This window comes from Haematobia irritans, chromosome 2 (genome assembly GCF_050003625.1).
Source record: "Haematobia irritans isolate KBUSLIRL chromosome 2, ASM5000362v1, whole genome shotgun sequence".
NCBI lineage: Eukaryota > Metazoa > Arthropoda > Insecta > Diptera > Muscidae > Haematobia > Haematobia irritans.
In genome coordinates this window covers 90359793-90378013 of record NC_134398.1, presented here as the reverse complement: position 1 = coordinate 90378013, position 18221 = coordinate 90359793, and the positions used below count along the sequence as shown (strand labels likewise).

Below are 18221 nucleotides of genomic sequence, written 5' to 3'. Positions count from 1 at the left end.
CAGGCAATAGGTTTTGGACGTCACGTTGATCTCTCCGGAACTGAATGATAAGATATCTGAGTGGCAAGTTTTGAGGGAACATAGCTTCTCAGATCATCCCTACATCAGTTTCAGATTGGCTGTTCGTACTTCAAAGACCATATTTCCGCCAATTGTTAGGAAAGCTAATTGGAATAGGTATAGGGAATCGTTCAATTTGATGATACCGGAAATGCCAGAGACAAATATGAGCACTGTGCAATATATCGAACACTCAGTGCAGCGGATTACTAAGGCCTTCAACATGTCACTGAAAGCTGCTTGCCCTAGAGGAAATCCAAGGGGAAAAAATCGGCCGCCATGGTGGACTACGGAGTTAAGTAATATGAGGAAATCCTGCAGGAAGCTCTTTAACAAAGCAAAGTCCACAAGAGCTCCGGAGGATTGGGACACTTACAAGATAAATCTGAGAGCATATAAACGAGAACTGAGAAGGTCTCAGCATAACTCTTGGAATGATTACTGTAGCAGTATTAAGAATACGTCAGAGGCTTCCTACGGAAGGTTCTAGCATCCACCAACTCCGCTCCAGGTTTCATTAAAACATTGGAGGGCAATTGGACAACGTCCAGTGAGGAGACGCTGGAGGTGCTATTGGACACACATTTTCCTGGAAATCAGACGGTTGAACCAGGTTCTGGCGGTGCCACAGTGGCTCAGCGATCGTTTCCTATCGAGGAAATTGTATCGGAATCTAGAATAAAATGGGCTTTAAATAGCTTTGGACAATTCAAATCCCCCGGAACTGATGGAATTACTCCGGCGGAATTACAAGCGGTGGCTGAAAGAATTATCCGCTGGTTGACGGTGATATATAAACGACGTGTAAACTTAGCATATATTCCAGAAAAGTGGAGAGAAACAAAAGTCGTCTTCATACCTAAAGCGGGAAAAGCCTCTCACTCGAGTGCGAAGGATTTCCGACCAATCAGCTTATCCTCATTCCTACTTAAGACCCTGGAGAGGATGATAGACATGTATCTTAGAACTAGCGTGGATTCAAGTTTGCTCTCGAAACGACAGCATGCATACTCGAAGGGCAGGTCTACTGAGACCGCATTGCATGAACTAGTCAGCTTTATTGAAAGCTCGCTATCTGTCAAAGAATACACAATCGTGGCGTTTCTAGACATCGAAGGGGCGTTCAATAATGTCCATCCGAGCTCGATATTAAATGGATTGACAACTCTGAATGTTGATCCAGGTATACTTAGGCTGTTAGACGAACTTTTAATAAAGAGACGTATTTCAGCCACACTAGCACAAGCAAACATACAAAGGTATGTGAACAGAGGCACTCCCCAAGGAGGAGTTCTACACCTCTTCTTTGGAATGTTGCTATAAACAACCTTCTGGTTTCCCAAGAAAAAAAAGGATACAAGTGACTAGCAGTCAGGGGAAAATTTCCATCCACAATCAGAGATATTATACAGAGAGCTCTCCGGATGACTGAGAAATGGGCGAAAGATAATGGTCTTGGGGTAAATCCAGCAAAGACAGAACTAGTCATGTACTGCAATGATCGCAAAACTCCCACGGTTAGGCCCATTTCCTTAGGGGTATTGAAATTCCCTTTGGTGAGTGTGCTGAATTTTAGGCTTAATATTGAAGAAAGAGCGAGAAAAGCCACGGTAGCTTTGTACTCGTGCAAAAAGGCAATAGGGAAAAAGTGGGGACTAAAACCAAAAATTGTGCATTGAATATACACGGCAGTGGTTAGATCTATAATGCTATATGGTGTTGTAGTCTGGTGGCCGGCACTTCAGAAACCGACTTGTTTAGATAAAGTTCAGCCTATGGCGAGCTTATGTATCTCAGGCGCATTTAGTAAGACAGGAACGGACTCCCTTAATGTCATGCTGAATCTATTGCCTTTAGACATTTTGGCCAAACAGTCAGCTGCAACAACGGCTGTGCGGTTGCGCGAGCTATCGCTGTGGTCGGAAAAAATGTACGGTCACAGTTCGAATATAGCGAAAAGATTACCTAATCACTGTAGTCTTTTTCAGGCTGAAATATTGGCAATGAGAGAGGTGGTGAATTGGCTGAGATGTAATGTTCCAACAAATAATGGCATTAATATATACTCAGACAGTCAACCTGCAATAAAATCCTTGGACTCTGTGTTCCTTAACTCGAAAACGGCCATAGACTGTGTTGTGGATTTGAACAGAGATGGGAAATGAGTAATTATTTGAAATAATTCACAATTGCTAACGGTCTTAGGGGGATCTATCTGGGTTATAAGGTTATCGATATACGACAGGGATAATATCGAGCGATTGAGATGGGCGTAATGCTATCTCATCCCACGAAAGAAAAAAATCTGCAAACCAGTTGAATTAGGAGGTTATAAAAAACGTCCTCAAGGGGATTGAAAGTCAGTTGCAAAATAGCTGTCGTGAAATATATAAGGTGGAAATTTCTGAATTAAACAGAAACTCACAACCCACGTGTTGAATTAAAAGAACAATGACTTTAATTGTTGAATTGATAAATTACTAAATATGCCATAGACTAATAACCGTAAAAATAAAAGGAACCGTACGATCTCTAAATTTCCATATGATATTCTATACGATAAATAGACCGGAAAATATATAAAATATCTGTTCTATGGAGAGAAAGAAAAATGAACTCTAAAAGGACAGCTATCAAGTGCTAAAAAAGGTTTAAAGTGCCAAAATTTTTTCTGTGAAACAAGAACAATTAACATTAAAAGACAGCTAGCAAAATTCTTAAAGTGCCGCAAAATCCTTGTCGCTTGGCTTAATTACCCAACACAACAACAGACTTTGCCACTAAATCTTTGCAGTTTTCCACATAAAAGCAATCAGTTAAAATAACTAATCATAACGCCTTAAAAGACTCGTATAGAAGAAATATATATATATATATATATATATATATATATATATATATATATATATATATATATATATATATATATATATATATATATATATATATATATATATATATATATATATATATATATATATATATATATATATATATATATATATATATATATATATATATTACTTAGAAATTAAAATAAAAAAAAAATTGGTTAAACGGTACGGGTAACGAATAAATAATAAAAAGAAACAACAAAAAAATATAAAAGCTATCACCGCAACACACATCAAAGATAATTTTGAAGAGATGAAGGATGGAAATAAAATATACCACCAAAACAAAGATCAAAGATAATTTCGAAGAGATGAAGAATTCATGTAAATAGCCCAAAGAAACCAACGAAGTAAATAATCAAAACAAAATGAAAACCAGCGAGTGCTGAAACAATATCAACTGATCGATGACAAAAGTTATTATATTATCGATAATTCCACTATAATTTTTATGCAAACTTATTGTAAGTAACATTTGTAAATATATTTTTGCATATAAAATTATTAATGAAATCATACCCAAATTAGTATTTTTATCAGTAACATAATTCATTACTGTTGAATCTGTCTCGTTTTCTTATATGCAAGAGTATTTAGTATTTTTAGTATTAGTCTGTATTTTTATATTGGAAATTAAAAATCTTTATAACTATTTTCTTTTATATCGTACTTCCTATAATAGCTTTAAGAATTGTACTATGAATTTTCCATCTCATCTTGTTCCTTATAATAAACATTGAAAATGAACGTTTAACCAGTTTTATTACGTAGAAAATGAAGGTAGACTGAAGAGCAGATTTCGTTATGTAAGTAGTGGCTAAAATAGGGGCAATTGTAACGAACACGGGTGCTATTAATTGCCATAGGTGTGGCTTATTATGCTATTGGGAGGGAAAAGGGCACTCTTGTGATTGGACACCTGTCACAGATATTAATTGACATGATAATTGATTCAAAGATAAGTAAAATATGGCTAACTGTAAAAATCTCTATTCTCTTTTGCATATATTTTGTGGCTTAAAGTGAAGGACATGGATTTCTATTGTTGCGAATCATAGCTTCTTGGGTCAATGAACTACGCCACGGCCGAGCTAGCCAATAATGCTTCCATGTCATATGACTTTTTCCAAGTTGTTTTAAGTATATTAATTTTTTTTTAAACTGTTTGCAACATAGATGGCGCCCAACGTCAAAAGAAAACTATTTGTTAGTAGTATGTAGAGTATAGTATTATATATTCGGCTAGTATTACAATTCTGAACAGTCATCCTTGTGAATATAGATCTAGTACGCATCTTAAATTTGAAGTACTATTAAGAGAAGGCTAAGGAAACTTTGTAGCTATGTATTGCATGGATCGATTTTGGAAGTGTCTTTATTTCTTCGAATTCTTATTACATAAAGGGTGATTTGTTAAGAGCTTGATAACTTTTTTAAAAAAAAAAACGCATAAAATTTGCAAAATCTCATCGGTTCTTTATTTGAAACGTTAGATTGGTCCATGACATTTACTTTTTGAAGATAATTTCATTTAAATGTTGACCGCGGCTGCGTCTTAGGTGGTCCATTCGGAAAGTCCAATTTTGGGCAACTTTTTCGAGCATTTCGGCCGGAATAGCCCGAATTTCTTCGGAAATGTTGTCTTCCAAAGCTGGAATAGTTGCTGGCTTATTTCTGTAGACTTTAGACTTGACGTAGCCCCACAAAAAATAGTCTAAAGGCGTCAAATCGCATGATCTTGGTGGCCAACTTACCGGTCCATTTCTTGAGATGAATTGTTCTCCGAAGTTTTCCCTCAAAATGGCCATAGAATCGCGAGCTGTGTGGCATGTAGCGCCATCTTGTTGAAACCACATGTCAACCAAGTTCAGTTCTTCCATTTTTGGCAACAAAAAGTTTGTTAGCATCGAACGATAGCGATCGCCATTCACCGTAACGTTGCGTCCAACAGCATCTTTGAAAAAATACGGTCCAATGATTCCACCAGCGTACAAACCACACCAAACAGTGCATTTTTCGGGATGCATGGGCAGTTCTTGAACGGCTTCTGGTTGCTCTTCACTCCAAATGCGGCAATTTTGCTTATTTACGTAGCCATTCAACCAGAAATGAGCCTCATCGCTGAACAAAATTTGTCGATAAAAAAGCGGATTTTCTGCCAACTTTTCTAGGGCCCATTCACTGAAAATTCGACGTTGTGGCAGATCGTAAGTCTATTCATGATGAAATGTCAAAGCATACTGAGCATCTTTCTCTTTGACGCCATGTCTGAAATCCCACGTGATCTGTCAAATACTAATGCATGAAAATCCTAACCTCAAAAGAATCACCCTTTATAAGAGTGCGTAATATTTGAATGCGCATAATTCAAAATATCGACCTTATGTATTGAATTCATAATTCCTCTTACCCAACACCGTACTCAAGGGATTTTTTTTGAAAATATCTTATAGACAAGTATATGTAAAATGATATTAAGCATTCGTATAACTTCGCATAGGATACTGATAAAAAAATCTTTTGAATAAAGATTCCTATCAAGACGCTCCATTTTAGATTATATCTTGGTGGAATATATGACGGTTAGTGAAAAGGAATTCTAAGTAACAGAGCTTAAGGTTCAATCAATATAATTTATAACAGGGGAATGGATATAATCCCAGAGTTAGGCAATGTTTTATGATTTTACACATATGAAGCATTAGACAATAATGGGTATCATTTCATGATCTGGTCTGTAAGAATATTATTAGTCAGATCATTATGGCCACTACTATACATATATTGCTCGGATGTCTACTGGATTTTTCGATTATAACAAAGATATTAAATACAAATTATAACCTATTAGAAAATATAATTTCCATGCTTTTAGGAGATCTATGAACGATGGTAATTTCATAGGTAACCCCACTAAAACGAATAGTATAAGAGGCAGAGGTAGGAGCGTCAGAACTCCCAACAGCTGTTCCCTAGATTATTTACATAGTCCTGAGGGACAGGAAGACGTTTTATCTACACAAAGTTCTCATTGTGTAAGGAAGATTAATTTTTCATTAGATAATTTAGTTGTCAATACGGGACCCGAATTAACTACTACTGGACAGAGGCACGTGGGCCAGGATACCGGCTCAACACCGGAATTATCGGTGGACGATTCGAGTGACTTAACGGTACTATTAGGATTTTCAGAGGGACATAATTCTACAGTGATGCCTGTCGATGAACAGACAAATGGCTCCAAAGGGAACAATGTTCTCGCGGACCACAATGCTCGGAGAAGTGGTACCGATTTAATGGAGACTATGCAACGGACAATTAGTCAGGTGGAAGAGGGCCTTAGATCTGAGATAGCATCCTTGAGAGAGGCGATATCGTCTTTGAGCCCTAATATCAATCGAACTAGTACATCGACGCATGAAACGGCTTGCTTACAAAGTAGCCGGGATGTATATCGTAACAAAGTAGATTTGGAAAAGTGGAGAGTATCTTTTGATGGTAAAGGGAACTGTTACCGACACATTCAAAATCAACCCCGAAGATATAATCTATATTTGCATCCCTAATTTTTTAATTATATATTTAAATGTCAATTAATTTTAACGAAGAAAAGGCTTGTCAATAGTTTTCTATTTGCGCCATTTTAAGTGTTCAATATTGCTGATAATATCGCTTCATTGCGCGATTCCAGAATTTGCCTTTTACTAAGAATTTTCTAGTACTTTTTGCACTAAAAAGTATGTAACTAGATTTAAATATTAAACCGAAACATATGTAGAAAAATGTAATAATTAAAATCCTTTTAGGAATTTTAATATAAGTGCGATTTGTGAAATAAACCATTGAAGGAAACACTTGTCTTGCTTTATTCAAAATCCAGCGAAAATTGCTAGCGTGGACTATATTGCGCCAACATTTTTAAAATTCTTTTTAGTACTGGTGAACCATATTGCTATCGAATCTTATCTCCACCTTGCCAATCGCAGTAAGTAGATATGAATTCCAATGACTTGCAGTATACAACAAACGACCAAACTTGTCCTATATGCCACAAACCCCCTGATGGCCAAATGGTTTTGTGTTCTGCTTGTAATAAATCATTCCATCAAACATGTATACAAATCCCATGTGAAAATGGCTTCAAATGCCAAAGGTGTAGTTCATCTTCAACCCACAGTGTCCGAAGCCACAACTCTTTGCGATCTCGCCGCTCCCACTCGGCTAGAATTGAGTTGCAGCTCCAACGATTGGAAGAAGAACGGTCCATGAACCAAAAGCGGTTGGCCGAAGAAGCCCTGATGAATCAACGCTATCTGGAGAAAAAATATCAACTACTTGAAGAGGAAGCTGAAAATATATCTCTTGAATCTTCTCGTAGGTCACAAACCGTGCGGAGCTGGTTAGAAGATGTACCAGGAAGTTACGAAAAGGAGGGAAATCCAGATATGAACATTCCCACGGGCGCTGAAGAATCTAATACAAACCAATCAATTCCACCGATCGAAGCAAGTAATAACACAGATATGCGGGATACTTTCCCGCCAGACGAAACCCTTTATTTCAATATTCCACAAATAACGAATTCGTCCAATTTACCGACTCTTGTATCAACCCAACAGAATATTTCAACATATACCTACCCTTCTACAGATCCAACGGTGACGATGACGGCAGCAAATCCATTGACATCTACAGGCTGCATCGCTGCTTGTACTCAGCCGCAACCTCTGGTTCATGACCGCCAATTTACAATTAACTCCACTAATAATATCGCAAGACGTGTTATGAATTCGAATCAACATACACTACCAGCCATTGTTCACACCACACGACAACAACAACCACTGCCAAACAATCATACTGTTCTATCTTCATCAAATAATCCAGCACAACCCATATCATCAACATTAAACACTATTCCGTCCACCTCAGCAAATGCATATGACCTTACTCAGTTTGGATTTGATACACTTAATAGCCTGTCTCAGAATCAAATAAATTCTCGACAGTCTATTCCCAAGGAACTACCTGTTTTCTCAGGACAGCCGGAAGAATGGCCCGTGTTCTCCTCAACATTTCATTGGTCCACCCAAACATGTGGATTTACTGAAGCCGAGAACTTGGTACGTTTGCAAAACTCACTTAAGGGGAGCGCCTTACAAAGTGTGCAACAGATGCTTGTGCACCCTTCAAATGTGACTTCAGTAATGGAAATGCTCTACGGCCAACCTGAAAAAATCATAAATTCAATAAAACATCGGATTAGGCACACACCAAAGGTGACCGAAAATAATTTAAACTCTCTTACCACATTCGCTATAAATGTTCGCAGCTTAGTTTCCACAATTAATGCCAGCAATTTAACCAACGAAATAAATAACTCTTCTCTTCTCCAAGAATTGTTGTCAAAATTGCCACCGTCTTATCAAATGCAATGGGCAATGCAAAAAATGAGAATAACAAATGACAACAAAACTCCAAATCTGTCCGAATTTGATAAGTGGGTGTTCGATCTAGGCATCACTGCCAGTAGTATAACAGTTGACCATATTAATGCATATGGCAACAACACAGGTGAGAGCAGATGTTATAACCAAAATCATAACAATAACAAAGCTTACGTCCACTCTCACGGAGAGGGGCGGGAATGCATAATATGTTCCAACAGTTGTAAGACTCTTGATAGCTGCCCAACATATAGTAAACTTGATCGTGGTGACAAGTGGAGAGTTGTGCGAGAGCATAATCTATGTAAATTTGGTTTACGAAAACACAAAGGAGAGTGTAAAAACAAAAACAGATGTGGGGTAGATGGATGTGATTATTTTCACCACCCGTCATTACATAGATACTCAAATACAAAAATTAATGAAGAAAGAGAAATGTCAAACTCAGATGTTAATGAAACTCACGATAATATCAATAACGTAGTAAATTCACACAGTGCCAAATCTAGTAAAATTTTGTTTAAAATTGTACCGATTAAAGTTTATGGTGGTAATAAGTTTATAGAAACATTTGCGTTTATTGATGAGGGGTCATCTATTAGCCTCATGGATGAATCACTTATGAAAGAGCTGGATTTGGATGGCACGCATAGTCCTCTGTGCCTTCGCTGGACAGGAGGTATTGAAAGAACTGAAAAAAATTCGAAAAAACTTAATGTTGAAATTTCAGGCCCTAATTCTAAGCGGATTTCAATTGATATCTGTACTGCAAGTACACTGAGATTGCCAACACAGTCACTAGAGTATGAGATTTTATCCAAAAGATATCATCATTTGCGAAACCTTCCCGTGAAGAGCTATAGCGATGCGATACCAAAAATCTTAATAGGTTTAAACCATTGTAACCTTGGTGTGCCCAATAAAATACGCGAAGGAGGAAAAGATGAACCCGTAGCCGCACGAACGAGGTTGGGATGGCTCGTATATGGCTCCATGTCTGGTGAGTCTAGCCCTATTCATTGTCTTAACTTTCATATCTGCGATTGTACAAACAATATGAATGAACTAGACAGGTTGGTAAGAAGCTTTTATTCATTAGATAGTGTGGGCATCAGAGCATGTAATCCTTTGATGGGCGAGAACGATACTCGTGCATTACAGTTGTTAGAGAAATTTATGAAAAAAAAAGACAATGGTCATTACGGAGTGCCTCTACTTTGGAAGTTTGATGTCGTAGAGCTTCCAAATAGCTACAATATGTGCTACAAGCGTTTAGTTTGTCTAGAGCGTAAACTACAAAAAAAAAAACTCAATTCTTCAAAAAATTTTCTGTGAAAAAATGGACCAATACTTGACTAAAGGCTATGTTCGAAAGCTTAACACTACCGAAATTCATCAAGCTGATGGTAAAGTTTGGTATTTACCTATATTTTCGGTTTTCAACAAGAACAAGCCGGGAAAATGTCGAATTGTGTGGGATGCCGCTGCAAAAACAAATGGACTGTCGCTAAACTCATTCCTATTGAAGGGGCCCGACCTGTTAACATCTTTGCCAGCAATATTATTATCCTTTCGTGAAAAAGCAATTGCAGTGTGTGGTGACATCGAAGAGATGTTTCACCAAGTATACATACGACCAGAGGACCGCAATGTACAGCGATTTTTATGGAGGAACTGCAATCAGACAAGAGAGCCGGATGTATACGTTATGGATGTAATGATATTTGGGGCGACATGTGCGCCTAGTATTTCCCAATACATAAAAAAATTTAAATGCCACAATTTACGAACAAACTTATCCAGTCGCATCTAAAGCTATCCAAAAAAATCACTACGTAGATGACCTACTTGTCTCCGTTGATACACCCGCGGAAGCGATCAAATTAATTGAAGATGTGTCATATATACACAGTAAAGCCGGTTTTAATATGCGGAATTGGGTCTCTAATAGCGCAGATGTTTTGAAATCTTTTCCACAATCTGTTGCAGGGACAGTTAAATGCTTAAATTTGGGTGAAGAGAAACAAGTCGAAAAAGTACTGGGTATATTCTGGGAGAATCAGAGTGATTCCATAACATTCCAAATTTCACCTTGGCTTAGGGAAAGCCGTGTAATAAACGAATTTATAGTACCAACAAAACGTGAGGTATTACGTATCATAATGGCGATATATGACCCTCTTGGTCTAATTGGGTATGTAATAATGTACGTCAAGGTGTTATTGCAAGAAGTTTGGCGATCGAAAATAGAGTGGGATATGCAAATACCTAAGGCTTTAATGGAAAAATGAACAATGGGTTGGAATTCTACCAGATATGCAAAGTATTAGAATTCCCCGTAGTTATTTGCAGTGTTTTCAAAACTATGACAATGTGGACGTACAGCTGCACACATTTGTAGATGCTAGTAGAGAGGGATATGCGGCGGTGTGCTATTTTAGGATGGTGAGAGATAGCACAACAATTTGCTCCCTTATTGGGTCTAAAACAAAGGTAGCACCTTTGAAAATAACATCAGTGCCACGGCTAGAACTTATGGCCGCACTTATTGGTGCCCGCTTTGCGGACTTCATAACGAAAAATCATACAATAAAGATTAGCCACAGATTCTTTTGGTCGGATTCCAAAACAGTACTTAGTTGGATTAATTCTGATCATAGAAAGTACCATCAATTCGTGGCATTCCGAATAACAGAGATTTTAGATTTATCATCAATAAATGAGTGGCACTGGATTACCAGCAAGCAAAATGTGGCTGATGATGCCACCCGGTGGAACAAAATTCCTAACATATCCCAGTCAAACAGATGGTTTAAAGGTCCAGACTTTTTGTACCAACCCGAAGAAAGCTGGCCTAAACTTGATAATTTCACTCACGCGACTCAAGAGGAAATGGTGTGTCATTTAATGAAGATTTCAGAAAATAAACTAAATTTCGACGTTTATAGATTCTCAAACTGGAAGAGATTATTACGATCGACGGCATATGTGGTTCGTTTTATTGAAAATTGCAAACAACCTAAGAAAGAAAAAGGCGAGTTAACGCAAAATGAGTTGTTAAAAGCAGAAAATTTGTTATACCAACAAGCGCAAAATGAAAAATTTTCTGTTGAAATAGCCTGTCTTAGCTCAGGGCAAAGTGTTCCGAAACGAAATAAAATTTATCCAAAATCTCCGTACTTACATGATGGAATTCTGCGAGTTGAGAGTCGGATTACTAATGCTAATATCTCCGAAAACTGCAAACGCCCTATTATACTTCCAAAAGAGAGTCACATAACAAAACTGATTATCTTACACTTTCACCACAAATACTTTCATATGAATCACGAAACAGCAGTGAACGAAATTCGGCAAATATATTCAATCGGACTATCTACAAATCTGTAACAAGGGATTGTCAGGCATGCCGAATACATAAAGCTATTCCCCGCACCCCTGAAATGGCGAAACTTCCTCGCGCTCGCCTCGCATCGTACATGGCCCCATTTACATTTAGTGGTGTAGATTTCTTTGGTCCCATATGGGTCACTGTTAATCGACATAAAGAGAAGCGATATGGGTGCTTATTTACATGTCTAACAGTGAGAGCTATTCATATAGAAGTGGCCCACTCTTTGTACACAGATTCGTGTATTCTTGCTATACGAAATTTTATATCTCGTCGTGGAATACCTCGTGAATTTTATAGTGACAATGGCACGAATTTCATCGGAGCCGAGAGAGAGCTTCGTCAATCGTTGGCCGAAGTGGACAAAGATGCTTTTGTCAGGGCATTTACGTCAGCTACCTGTAAATGGAATTTCAATCCACCAGCAGCTCCCCATATGGGAGGAGCATGGGAACGTCTTGTGCGCTCAATAAAGACAGTACTTTATAGAATTATGCCAACCCGGTCACCTAGTGATGAACTTTTGCGCAGCATGTTCATTGAAATTGAAAACGTAGTCAATTCTAGACCGCTTGTATATGTTCCCTTGGATGAAGACTCAAGTGAAGCCCTCACATCGAACCATTTTCTTCTCGGTAGTTCAAGCGGCATGAAACCACTGATATCATGCGATGATGCGGGAATCACCCTCAAACAGAATTGGCGTATATCTCAGCAGTATGCTAATATTTTTTGGAGAAAATGGGTCTTGGAATATTTGCCTACGCTGACATGTAGGACAAAGTGGCATGAAAAGCAAAAACCTTTACAACAGGGGGATCTGGTCATTGTTGTTGATCCCTCACTGCCTCGAAATGTGTGGGTCCGAGGCAAAGTCTTGGAAACGCGATGGACAAGTAAGGAGTGCAAAGATCCAGACGAGTACCGGGATCATGGAGAGACCAACATCCAAACTGGCGATTTTAAATGTGTCGCCAGAGAAGAAGTATGGCGATTAGAGAAATGCGTGCCATACTGAGGGGGGAATGTTACCGACACATTCAAAATCAACCCCGAAGATATAATCTATATTTGCATCCCTAATTTTTTAATTATATATTTAAATGTCAATTAATTTTAACGAAGAAAAGGCTTGTCAATAGTTTTCTAATTGCGCCATTTTAAGTGTTCAATATTGCTGATAATATCGCTTCATTGCGCGATTCCAGAATTTGCCTTTTACTAAGAATTTTCTAGTAATTTTTGCACTAAAAAGTATGTAACTAGATTTAAATATTAAACCGAAACATATGTAGAAAAATGTAATAATTAAAATCCTTTTAGGAATTTTAATATAAGTGCGATTTGTGAAATAAACCATTGAAGGAAACACTTGTCTTGCTTTATTCAAAATCCAGCGAAAATTGCTAGCGTGGACTATATTGCGCCAACAGGAACGTTTCTGATTTTCTGTTCAAAATAGATACCTTGCGCACGCGAACAAATCGTCCGGATGATCACCTGCTTGCAAATTTTCACATATTTTTAACGGGAAAAGCAGAAATTTGGTATTGGGACTTTGTCAAGCAGAATAATGACACAGACTACGCTTTTCTTAAATTTTCGATTTCACAGGAATTTGGGTCTATAGAAACAGACGATGACATCATAATAAAATGTTAGTGCTAGTCTTAAACTCATGCTGTTCAATACGGATTCCAGGAGTTTACATAGCCTAAGAGAACGTGCACGCAACGCTGAAAAGATTTTGAATGAAGGCAGATTTTATGCACGGACAAGTAGGAATGTGAATGAAATTGACATTGTTCGTACTGAAGAAGAGGAAGATGACAATGAAATGGATCCGCAAATAGATGCAATGAAATTCAATCGGTCCACTTCAAGGGATTATTCTGGTATTAAATGTTGGAATTGTTTGTCGTTAGGACATTCCTACATTTATTGCCCAGAAGATACTAGACATGTCTTCTGCTATAAATGTGGTGAACGTGGAGTTACCACGGTTAAATGCAAGAATGACCACCAGGGAAACCGGAAAAGAGATGGCCACCGGGGACACTCGTTCTCCAAAATTTACCCCGAGTGCATAACTGATCATTCGAGGAGTCTCCCACAGGGAGGCGAATCCAGATCCCCCATTCTAAATATTCATAATGATTACGAATCACACATTGATCCTCGAATTATACATAATTTTAAGAAGAATATTTCTAGAAGAGTACAGAGCTGTCGGTTGCGATACAAGAAGAGAAAACTTTTCCGGAGACTTATAGAATCATCGATTCTTCCCAGTGCTAAGGATGAGAGACCATTTGCTAGTATCAAAATATTGGGTGATGAAATTTATGGTTTACTCGACTCTGGCGCTAGCGTTTCAGTGCTAGGTAAAAAAAGCCTCGAGTTTATTGAAAGACACCGACTTAATATACGACCTTTTAAATCATACATATCTACCGCAGATGGTTCTCGCAATTCCGTCATTGGTTATTGCTCGATACCAGTTACATACAAGGGTGTTACCAGGGAAATTGTTTTTTATATCGTTCCATCGCTGGATCAATCCGCTTACCTAGGGGTTGATTTTTGGCGAACGTTTGCTATAGCCCCTAACATAATTCCGGCTATAGCCTCTATCGACTTAGACGATAATGAGTTAGAAAAGCCATCCTTTCATGTCTTGTCCGCCGATCAGAAAATCGAATTACAAAAAGTTCTGCTGGAATTTCCTTCATATCAAGACCTAGGATGCACCGATCTCATAACTCATCATATCGATACGGGGAATGCAACACCCATAAAGTGTCGACACTACCCTCTGTCACCCCCTAGACAGGCTGAGGTCTATACGGAGTTGGACCGCTTACTCGAAATGAAGGTAATAGAAGAATCCAACTCTCCTTGGTGTTCTCCTATCGTCAGTGTTCGGAAACCCGGGAAGGTACGGCTTTGCCTAGACTCGAGGAAATTAAATGAGGTTACGAAAAATGACTCATATCCTCTACCCCATATTAATGGTCTACTTAGTCGCTTGAATGATACCCACTTTATAAGTGGCATAGACCTCAAAGACGCATTTTTCCAAATTCCTCTTTCCGAGACATCCAAAGAGAAGACGGCCTTCGCCGTACCTGGGAGACCGCTATACCAGTTCCGTGTTATGCCTTTTGGATTATGTAACGGTCCCCAAAGTATGAGTCGTCTTATGGACAAAGCTATTCCGTCCCGTCTTAGAGAACGCGTTTTTGTATATTTGGACGACCTTCTGGTTTGTAGTTCCACATTTCAGGAACACCTTTGTCTACTACAGGAGGTCGCACGATGCTTGAGAAGGGCGAAATTGACGATCAATGTAAGCAAGAGTAAATTTTGCCAAAACGAGATAAAGTACTTGGGGTACCGCATAGGAAAGGGCTGCCTGAAGGTTGACCCGGATAAAGTTTCCGCTATAGTCGATTTTCCCGTGCCCAAGACACCTCGACAGGTCCGACGATTTGTCGGCATGTGCAATTGGTATCGGTCTTTCATCCAAAAATTTGCAGATATGTCCGGTCCGTTGACTGATTGCTTGAAAAGAGAAATGGGCAAGTTTTATATGACCCCTCAGGCAATAGAAAGTTTTGACCGGCTTAAAGAGGCATTGTCCACTGCTCCGGTTCTAGCTCAACCTGATTTTCGCCGTGAATTCACCATACAGTGTGATGCTTCACGTGTTGGTGTTGGAGGAGTTTTATTTCAACTGGACGACGACCACTGTGGACGACCAATTGCATTTGTGTCTAAGAAATTAAACCGATGCCAACGAAGTTACACAGTGACAGAGCTGGAGTGTTTTGCGGCTATTGTCTGCGTGAAGCGATTTCGTCCATACATAGAGGGACTACGGTTCCGTATAATAACGGACCATTCAAGTCTTAAATGGCTTATGTCATTAAAAGATCTGAATGGCCGTTTAGCGAGATGGAGTCTAGAGCTTCAGGGATACGATTTTTCCATCGAATACCGAAAGGGGTCGCAAAACGTCGTTCCAGACACACTTTCTCGGTTCGATGTGGACTCCTTGTCGCTAAATAGAAACACTTGTGGAATTGATTTGAATTCTCAAGAATTCGATTCTACGGACTATGACAATCTCAGGAAAACAATCATCCAAAATTGTGAGACATTACCTGACTTAAGTATACAAGACAAATTCATCTACAAAAGGGTGAAGTTTCGTCAGGGGGTAGACGAGGATGAGAGTCTTTGCCGTTTATGGCTTCCCTCCAGATTGAGGCATGAGGCGATTCGAAACGCACATGAAGTGTGTTGTCATGGCGGGTACTTGAAGACACTGTATAGAGTTCGTCAATTCTATTATTGGCCAAATATGAGCAAGGAGGTAAGGGCTTACGTTTCTCAGTGTGAGGACTGCACGGAAATAAAAAGTCCTAACCAAATAATGCGTCCTCCAATGGGAGAACCCTTTAATACGGTCAGACCTCTGCAGCGTCTATATTGTGACTTCCTAGGGCCATATCCTTGTTCGAAATCAAGGAATACACAGCTATTTATTGCAATAGACCATTTTACAAAGTATCTGTTTTTGAAACCCCTCAGGTCGGCCACATCTAGGGAAGTTATTGATTACTTTCAAAACTATTTATTTGTTACTTTCGGAGTTCCACAATTCCTGCATAGCGATAACGCTAAACAATTCGTATCTAATGAGATGCAGAATTTCCTTTCAGAATTTGGGATTGTACATGTTAAAACGGGATTATATTCTCCGCAGGCGAATGCATCGGAGAGGGCAAACCGGGAGATTATAACAAAGATCCGTTTTTACCTGAAAAATGAACCAAACCATCTTACTTGGGATAATCACATACCCCGTATTTTGATGATTTTGCGAAGCGATGTACATTCGTCGATACAATGCTCGCCTTATTATGCGATGTTCGGGCAGAATATGGTAATGCATGGTTCAGCATATTCCATGTTGGAAAAATTGAATATGCTTACCGATGACACCATAATTAAGAGAGACCATAAGTTATCCACCATAAGAGAAAAGATCAGCACAGGCACATGACAGAGCAGAGATGGAAATGAGTAATTATTTGAAATAATTCACAATTGCTAACGGTCTTAGGGGGATCTATCTGGGTTATAAGGTTATCGATATACGACAGGGATAATATCGAGCGATTGAGATGGGCGTAATGCTATCTCATCCCACGAAAGAAAAAAATCTGCGAACCAGTTTTGCAGAACCGTTAAGAAGTAGATACAAAAAGAGGAGGAGTTGACATTGAATTAGGAGGTTATAAAAAAACGTCCTCAAGGGGATTGAAAGTCAGTTGCCAAAAAGCTGTCGTGAAATATATAAGGTGGAAATTTCTGAATTAAACAGAAACTCACAACCCACGTGTTGAATTAAAAGAACAATGACTTTAATTGTTGAATTGATAAATTACTAAATATGCCATAGACAAATAACCGTAAAAATAAAAGGAACCGTACGATCTCTAAATTTCCATATGATATTCTATACGATAAATAGACCGGAAAATATATAAAATATTTGTTCTATGGAGAGAAAGAAAAATGAACTCTAAAAGGACAGCTATCAAGTGCCGAGCTAAAGCATCTAAAAGGTTTAGGCTTATTTCTGTAGACTTTAGACTTGACGTAGCCCCACAAAAAATAGTCTAAAGGCGTCAAATCGCATGATCTTGGTGGCCAACTTACCGGTCCATTTCTTGAGATGAATTGTTCTCCGAAGTTTTCCCTCAAAATGGCCATAGAATCGCGAGCTGTGTGGCATGTAGCGCCATCTTGTTGAAACCACATGTCAACCAAGTTCAGTTCTTCCATTTTTGGCAACAAAAAGTTTGTTAGCATCGAACGATAGCGATCGCCATTCACCGTAACGTTGCGTCCAACAGCATCTTTGAAAAAATACGGTCCAATGATTCCACCAGCGTACAAACCACACCAAACAGTGCATTTTTCGGGATGCATGGGCAGTTCTTGAACGGCTTCTGGTTGCTCTTCACTCCAAATGCGGCAATTTTGCTTATTTACGTAGCCATTCAACCAGAAATGAGCCTCATCGCTGAACAAAATTTGTCGATAAAAAAGCGGATTTTCTGCCAACTTTTCTAGGGCCCATTCACCGAAAATTCGACGTTGTGGCAGATCGTAAGTCTATTCATGATGAAATGTCAAAGCATACTGAGCATCTTTCTCTTTGACACCATGTCTGAAATCCCACGTGATCTGTCAAATACTAATGCATGAAAATCCTAACCTCAAAAGAATCACCCTTTATATATATACATATATATATATATATATATATATATATATATAAATAAATATATATATATATATATATATATATATATATATATATATATATATATATATATATATATATATATATAT

General features: G+C 38.4%; 1 protein-coding gene across 1 annotated transcript; it reads left to right on the top strand.

Moving 5' to 3' along the window:
- The first annotated feature begins 10717 nt into the window (after positions 1-10717).
- LOC142224757 (uncharacterized) lies at positions 10718-12810 on the top strand. Its single transcript, XM_075294544.1, has 2 exons — positions 10718-11435; positions 11672-12810. The coding sequence occupies exons 1-2, from the start codon at positions 10718-10720 to the stop codon at positions 12808-12810; spliced, it is 1857 nt and encodes a 618-aa protein (XP_075150659.1).
- The last annotated feature ends 5411 nt before the right edge of the window (positions 12811-18221 follow it).